The sequence below is a fragment of the Anopheles bellator genome, chromosome 1, assembly GCF_943735745.2.
Source record: "Anopheles bellator chromosome 1, idAnoBellAS_SP24_06.2, whole genome shotgun sequence".
Taxonomy (NCBI): Eukaryota; Metazoa; Arthropoda; class Insecta; order Diptera; family Culicidae; genus Anopheles; species Anopheles bellator.
In genome coordinates, this window is record NC_071285.1 from 29,740,710 (window position 1) to 29,749,012 (window position 8,303).

The 8,303-nt window shown below is 44.8% G+C and overlaps 1 protein-coding gene across 1 annotated transcript; it reads left to right on the plus strand.

Annotated features, from left to right (window-relative positions):
- The first annotated feature begins 309 nt into the window (after positions 1-309).
- On the plus strand, positions 310-3,900 carry LOC131205759 (eukaryotic translation initiation factor 3 subunit C). The gene is made up of 3 exons (XM_058198001.1): positions 310-389; positions 704-820; positions 899-3,900. The coding sequence occupies exons 2-3, from the start codon at positions 728-730 to the stop codon at positions 3,686-3,688; spliced, it is 2,883 nt and encodes a 960-aa protein (XP_058053984.1). The 5' UTR covers positions 310-389; positions 704-727; the 3' UTR covers positions 3,689-3,900.
- The last annotated feature ends 4,403 nt before the right edge of the window (positions 3,901-8,303 follow it).

Genomic DNA, 8,303 nt, shown 5'->3' on the forward strand with positions numbered 1-8,303 from the left:
CCTTTCATTGTAGACATAGTTTTTGATACCTTGCTGAGCAGCATCTAACACTGCATTTATTTCGTTTAAATATCCTTGCAACTCTTCTCACTTTACGGGACATTTTTTCACTTCCGCCCGAAGTCATAATTCCTTTTCATTTTTAATAATTGTAATTTTTTAATGAATAAAGTCATTTCTCATCCTCGATGAAAAATTATTGATGAACTTTTGGTGCATACTGTAATATCCGTCATCGTCTGACGTCTGGTTGTCATCGTATTCCTGCAGTGTCTATTCAATTCCTGCAGTTTACACGGCTTGTCAAAAGTTCTTTCAGGGCAGCGCAAGCCACTGTTTCGCATTCCAATTTTTCTGCGTGCCGAAGTCACCGAAAAATCGAGTGAAAAGTGAGTTTCTGCTGGTTTATTTGTATTTCGTCATACAGTGGATCCGTTTTGCATTCGGCTGCAACAGTTATCTTAATGTATGAGGATTTCGGAGGTTGCGATCCGTCCACGGTTGCGTTTTGCTTTGCGTGGCAGCTGCCGTGAACAGAACCCTAACCTAACAAATGCTCGCCGTGACGTGAATCATTGAAAGTTGTTCATTTAATTGCTATCGGCCAAAAATAGTTTCAGTACTATACTAACATGGATAGTATAGATTACTCCAAATAAACGTCAAACCGCTAATGTGACTATTTATCATCTCGTTTGACTAGAGCTGCACTTGTCTTGGTGTCAGAATGTCTCGCTTTTTCGCCGGTGGGTCGGATTCCGATTCCGATAGCAGCTCGGATAGTGAGCCAGTAATTCGCGCGCAAGCGGCGCAGTTTACGGTGAGTAATTTCATGCAACTTCACTCAACTATCGACAGTGTTTTATTTGCCACAACTTTGTAACTCCAATCGAAACAGTTCAGCGATGAGGAAGAGGACGTCAAGCGTGTGGTTCGGTCGAAAAAGGAGAAGCGTTACGAGGACCTTACCAATGTTCTCAAAAGCATTCGGAACCATAAGAAGATCAAGGATATGGCGAGCGTGCTCTCCAGCTTTGAGGAATTCATGCGCGCATACACCAAGGCCTTGCCAGTTGTGATGAAGGAGGAGAATGGCGTAACGCCCCGTGTCGTTGTGCGGGCACTAGCCGAATTGGAAGACTTCATCAGCGACACCTGGGACGATAAGGACAGTCGTAAGAATCTTTCGAAAAACAACAGCAAGGCGCTCGGTACTCTGAGGCAAAAGTTCCGTAAGTACATCAAGGATTTCGAATCCGATCTGAAACGTTTCCGCGAGGCGCCCGAAGAGTTTGCTGAGGAGGAGGAGGAAGATGATGAGCGCGACGATGACAAGGATTCCGAGAGTGAGGAGGAAAAGGAGCTGAGGGCACCGGTTTTGAAAGCGGTTTCATTTAAGAAGGAGCCCGAGAAGGCAAAACCGGTGAAAGTCCACGACGAATCGGATTCGTCCGACTGGGGCAGCGATTCTGATTCGGATAGTTCTTCGTCGGATGAAGATGCGAAGTACACAACCATCCGTGATCGGTTCCTGAAGAAACCCGAAAAGATAACGGAGGAGGGAGCCGCTTTGCCCAGTGCGAGCGCGAGCGACGAACCCTTTAAAAAGGAGAAGAAAAAGAAAACCGCCGACTCGTTGAGCAAGAAGAGGAAACCGAAGCCGGAAGAACTGGACGAAAATGATGATGAAGAAGAGGAGGGCTGGAAGGTAGTGAATGGCACTCGTTCCGGAGCGTCCGAGCAGCCGAAGATGTTTGCTAAGGACGCCGAAATAACGGCCGTGTTGGTAGTAAGCAAGCTGAACGAGGTTATGGCCGCGCGAGGCAAGAAGAGAACGGATCGCAAAATGCAGATCGAGTTCTTGCGCGAGCTCCGTACGGTGGCTGAAACCAATAATTTGGGACCTGCAGTTGCGGCCAAGATTCGTTTCAACATTGTGTCAGCTATCTTTGACTACAATCCTAAGGTGTCGGGCCCAATGAAGTTAGAACACTGGAGCAAGCTACTGGAGGAGATACAGGCACTTCTGAAACTGCTGCTGGAAAACCAGGACGTCCATCTGTCTGAGTCAGTTTTGGACGAAACTGAGGAGTACGATACCGCTCCGTTCAAGATCCGCGGTTGCATGTTGACGGCCGTCGAACGGTTGGACGACGAATTTACGAAAATACTTAAGGAGTGCGATCCACATAGTAATGAATACGTCGATCGGTTGAAGGACGAAGTCACGGTGACCAACATCATCGACCAGGTCGTGACGTTCGTGGAGCGCATGGGTAACGAAACTGAAATTTGTCGCATCTATCTGCGCAAGATCGATCACCTGTACTACAAGTTCGACCCAAATGTGCTTAAAAAACGCAAGGCACAACTGCCCAGCGACACTGTTACAGCCGTGGAAGACATGGACAAGTTGTGTCGTTACATCTACGCGAAGGATCAGACGGATCGTTTGCGCACCCGCGCCATTCTGTCGCACATTTTCCACCACGCCATGCACGACAACTGGTTCCAGGCGCGTGATTTGGTCCTGATGTCGCACCTGCAGGAGACAATTCACCACTCCGATCCGTCAACGCAGATTCTCTACAATCGCATGATGGCAAACCTCGGTCTTTGTGCGTTCCGCCACGGAAATATCAAGGACGCCCACTTGTGTTTGGTTGATTTGATGATGACAGGAAAGCCGAAAGAGTTGCTGGCCCAAGGACTCGTTCCGCAGCGCCAGCACGAACGGTCACTGGAACAGGAGAAGGTGGAGAAGCAACGCCAGATGCCGTTCCACATGCACATCAACCTGGAACTGCTTGAGTGCGTCTATCTCGTGTCTGCCATGCTGCTCGAGATCCCTTACATGGCTGCGCATGAGTTTGACGCGCGCCGTCGTATGATCAGCAAAACGTTCTACCAGCAGTTGCGTTCCTCCGAGCGCCAGTCGCTAGTTGGGCCACCTGAGTCGATGCGTGAGCACGTGGTAGCCGCAGCGAAGGCAATGCGCCACGGCGATTGGAACGCGTGTGCTAATTTCATCGTGAATAAGAAAATGAATGTCAAGGTGTGGGATTTGTTCTATGAAGCGAACCGCGTCCGCGAGATGATGGTAAAGTTTATCAAGGAGGAAGCGCTTCGTACGTACCTTTTCACGTACTCGAATGTGTTCGCGTCGATTAGCGTTCCGCATCTGGCCGATATGTACAAGCTTCCGAAAAGTAAAGTACACTCGTTGATTAGCAAAATGATCATCAACGAGGAACTGATGGCCTCGTTGGATGACCCGACCGAGACTATTGTGATGCATCGCTCGGAACCATCCCGCTTGCAGGCCCTTTCCATGCAGCTGGCCGATAAGGTGACCAACTTGGTCGATGCCAACGAGCGCATTTTCGAAATGAAGCAGGGTAACTTCTTCCAGCGCGGTGGCAACCAAGGTTACAATCGTGATCGCCAGAACTATCGGAACCAGAACCAAAATCAAAACTGGAGCAACAATCGGCGCCAGGACAATCGCAACCGAGGTAACCGCGGCAATCAGGGCCGTGGCGAACAGCGGGAACACCGCGAGCATCAACGTGAACAACGGGAACAGCGTGAGCAGCGCGAACAGCAACGTGAGCAGCAGCGTGAATTTAGAGAGCAACAGCAACGCGGACAGAATCGCGCAGTAGAATTTGAGGTAAAGGCCGAGTAGTTCGCTTAACGAGACATTCATATAAACAAAAAATGATTCAAACTAAATTGCAAACATTAATGCAAACAGCACAACGGACCGAAGTGAAAATAAACGTGCAGTACACGGGCACCCGGATTAACCATCAACCGGTGCGACACGGAACACTCTTTGTCGTCATCTTCCGAGGTGTTTTTGTGTACTGCAGGAGCGAATACGGTTTTCGGATGCTTAATTGATGTGAAAGAACAAAATAACAGTCACTGATAGGGCGTATTGGGTGCTCGTCTTCGATACTAAAATAACTTTTCTACATATTTCGTTCCCACAAAATCTATTGACATATTACGAATGTTATTACTAATATTGGTGGTGACTAATTTTTACGACGACGTTTTCATATTTCAGTAATCGGTTTTAGCCGGATACCATTCTGTGCATCGAAGGCTTTTTGACTCTACCCATTTAGTTTGGAAGAATCATTTTCACTTTTGTCAGTAGTTTCGAAAAGATAACTTTAATCTGGTCATGTATCGAAGTCAATTAAGATCAATACGAATCTGCCCGAATCTTCTCTCCAATGTCTTTATCTGCTTCTGCATATGTTGCGGAAACTTTCGATTGAAACATGCAACATTTAACGTCTAGATTTATTTTGGATAATTATGATTGTCTCTAATCTGATATCAAATTTGAAACATAATGATTCTTTCAAAAGGATTCTTTTATCTGTTTTTTTTATATAAAATTAAATTTATGCAACTCAACGAAGGCCGATGCATTTGATCATAAACTGTTGGTTTACGCGTCTCGACCATGTTCTGTTTTCTGGCTCGTAAAAACTACTATAAGATGTAGTAGGGTGCGAACTCCGCCTGGGTGAAACCGTTCTTTGGTTGCCCCGGCAAAGCCCTAAAATGTGCATTGTCAGGTGTTTGGTCAAAACGAAGCGAAATGCAACGATTCCATTTCTATATATCATATATAAACATTTATAGTTTGTTTTATTTACCTTTGGGAATATTCTTTCAGCCTTTATTAATCCCGAAGCTATTTCCGTTTGGTGACCGATGGTCAACAGATCGATAGCTTCTACCCATCGCCGATAGGGCGGGTGCAGCCTATTCCACCAGAACACTGCCAATGAAACCGTTGTATGGGAACGTTTCGAGAAAAGACCAGTACCTTCGTTGAACGCGGTCCCCTCGTGCTGTTCTCGGGGCTACCTAACCCGGGATCACACCCTGGTCGGACACGGGGAAAGACTCAATTCGAGAGCTCTCCCGTTGCCTGGCTTTTTTCTGACACCGTTTTATTGTTATGACTATTGCTTCTTCACGCAAGCACTTGTGTTCGGATGGATCAGCTTCTTATGGTTTCTGGAAGAGACGCCGGAAAATGGGAAATGTAGAACGCGCCCAGACACTCTGGGAGGATTTTCATTTCGCACATTAATGCGTGACTTCTTTTTACGAGCGCAGCCCGGGAAGCCAGTCTTATCGCATAATTCGCTTCAGCACTTTTAGGAGTTCAAACCGTGACCTGTGTGGCGAGTGGCGTTAAAGGAACTGTTGTGGCTAAATGCATCACCACACCTATTGGATTCAGCTTTTACCGTTTCGATTTTCGAGCGAGAAAAACTTATTCCATTACAAACTTTAATGAGCTCTGCAACTCTGCACAACATTATTTCGGGGCCATACTGCTTGATTAGTAGAAATATTTTATTGCTGGCGAATAAAAGAGACTTAATTAAACCACATTTTCAATTGGTCACATTATTCTACATTTGCTCTATTTTTATCGATATGTAGCTTTCATAGGGATTGTTGATGATAAAAATGCTTGACTAAAAGTATAATCCTGCGTTCGTAGCATTGAGGGACAAATACACACCGGAACATACTAACGACAACTTAGATTTAAACACCCGAAGAAATGTTTTGGAAGAAAAGGAAACACATTTTTAAATATCTCCATCAGAGAGCAGGAAATAGAAAAAGATAAACCGAACATCGCAATCTGCTACTGTCAAGCAACAAAATAAATGACTCCCTGGTTTACTTACGACAGTTGTGCACCAACATCAGAGCTTCTTGCTGAAGAAGGCTAAAGCAACGGTTTTGCGACTGGTCTAGTTGGCTGTAGTAAAAATGCCGTCTAGCAGAACTTTGTTTATTAACTGTGTGACTACAATTTAGAACTGTTTTAACAGAAACAAAGAAATTCTCGCACGTGCTTGCACTCTGTTAGTGTGCCTTACAAAACCTAAGGAATTAGCAACGACATTGCCTGTTGATAATGTTTTGTTAAGACTAATGTTAGAACAAACTATCTTTCTGTTTCGATAAGTAGAGTTCGCTGCTGTCCCATCTCTTTTCTTCCGTGTGTATTTTTTTAAATATTTTGTCATTATTTCCCATAGAAAATGGACGGCCAAAAAACAGAAAAATAACTTCTTGCAATCCGTGAGCTAGAGGATTTGACATCCATCACTTGATCCCGTAGTGTAAAAGAATTAAAAAATGTAAAACATTGCATGTGATGTCCCTCCTATCGTACACCATTTGATCCACACAGATCCCGTGAAAGAGTTTACCGTGGGGGTACGTTTAAATGGCATTAGGATAACCATCGTCCGGAAGTAGCAACACGTTTCTCGTACATCATCATAATCGTCGTCGTTAGTTCCTCCCGTGTGTTTGGCCCCGCTGGCAATTCTATTTGAACCAATGTCCAGCCCCTCCGTAATTAACCTGCTTGGCTCCGGCGGCAAGAAGATAGGTCGAAATCTGGCTTCGACCAAGGGTCACCCCAGCAAGAAGCCGTATGGCACATCGCAGGCCGGCCGTCCGTGCGAGGGTTGCTCCCGGTACCGTAGATGATTTACGATTACCGAGAGTGTCATTTTGTGTGAACGAATGATACATAATTTACTACGATGTCGATATGCCCCAGGAAGGAACTGTGTCACCCTACCCTACGCTGTTTCAACTTTCGTAGCAGCAGCAGCAGCAGTGCCCCAAGGAATCGCTCCGGAGGCAAGGCTTAGGCGTGAAATTATGGAGGAATTTTTCATCTTGCCCAGTTTGGCACTGCGCGGCCCTGGCCTTTCGCCGGCTCTCTTTTGCTTTTTAAAAGAACGCAAGTCGGCATTGTAAGTAGGCAATTTTTTCTCGAAAGCATTAGATCTTTTTCTACAGCGGTTCGGCCTCAAACACGTGCTCACTGCGGAGGGTTCAAATCCAATAATTTATGATGATTTGTCCTTTCACCGGGGGAAACATTCTCCCGCCGCCAAAAGGTAGCAAACTGTCGCACTTGACTGAATGACCAGGAAGTGTAAATTGCTGGAGTGCGTCGTCCTATAGGTTGTGAGGTTGTGTTTTTTTTCTGTTGCTTTTTACTTACGACTACACCCTCGCGGGGGTTGACTGCAGATCTTCTATAAATTAATTAAATGTTAAGAATCTTACATTTGCTTTGAGTACGAGTTTTTTTTGTCCTGTTTCTTGCGGTTGCGACGAATTGGTGCCATTGAACTGAGTTTGATGGAATTGAAAAGCAAAAGTTTATGAATTAAACATTAATTTACTTGGGTTTTTAGTTTTTCGAGAAAGCTCACCACACGCTGTGGGAGACTGTTTTTTTGTTTCAGTGGTTTTTAGGATTTGTATTCGATTTTTATTCTGTTTTTCAATTCTTATAGGTTCTTTCTATACATTCCGCCATCGTTTTGATGCTTGTTTTTCCCATAATATTCTCTAACATATCCAAAATGGTTTAAAAGTGGTTTTTCTTAGTAGTGAATATTGACTTCGAATAATATTTTAATTGTTTTTGATGGTTTTCGTAATTGAAGAGCCCAAAATCTTGTTTAGGAATTAATATTTGCTTCATTTCATCCAACTTACATTTCCTCGTAAAGAACATGTAGTTATTTGAACTTCGCCGTAGAGCTGTTTTGGGCGGAATGCTATTTTAATTGGTTCAAAATTTATGTCTATTCTAAAACATAAATCGGAAGGTATCGCGCGATTTGGGTGGCTCCTGAATGTTGAATCGAATTCAAGCCTTCGCGACAAAAGGTCTCATAGGTAATGCTTCATCCAACTCTGCGAAGATTGTTGCCGAGGGACCGAGTTCCAATGGTTCGTGATCATCTCGCCACAAATTCGATCGTATGCGTCTCACTTAGGACCATGTGTCTTCTGACTACTCGCTAAACTCAAGAGGCAGCTCCGTGAATACCTTTTATATTGTGAATTTGGACATGGTTACATCTTTCACTGTGCCATTAGGCGCACGTTACTCAAAAGTGCACACGTTTCGATAAACATCGATCCCATGTTTTCAAGCAATAATCGTAGGAATAAATTTAGAAAACATGTTCACCCAAGGACGCGGCGTAACTGAGGGGACTCCGACCCGCGCATGTTGCTCCAGCAGCGACCGCCTACAAGCGGGATATCTGTCGTTGGATTAAAATTTAATTGGCACAATCTGTGTCGCTTTTATTTATGGTCAAAATCGAATTCAAAACCAAAAGTTATGAAACACTGCCGACATCGCCCCCACCGTTCAAAAGTTGCCCGGGGTACCGCAACGATAATGCGGCTCTAATGCTGTAATGTAC

Bases quoted from the DNA above. Each gene is read 5' to 3' on its own strand.
- LOC131205759 (XM_058198001.1), top strand. From the start codon at position 728: ATGTCTCGCTTTTTCGCCGGTGGGTCGGATTCCGATTCCGATAGCAGC. The intron at 821-898 runs GTGAGTAATTTC...CAATCGAAACAG, and splicing joins CGCAAGCGGCGCAGTTTACG to TTCAGCGATGAGGAAGAGGA.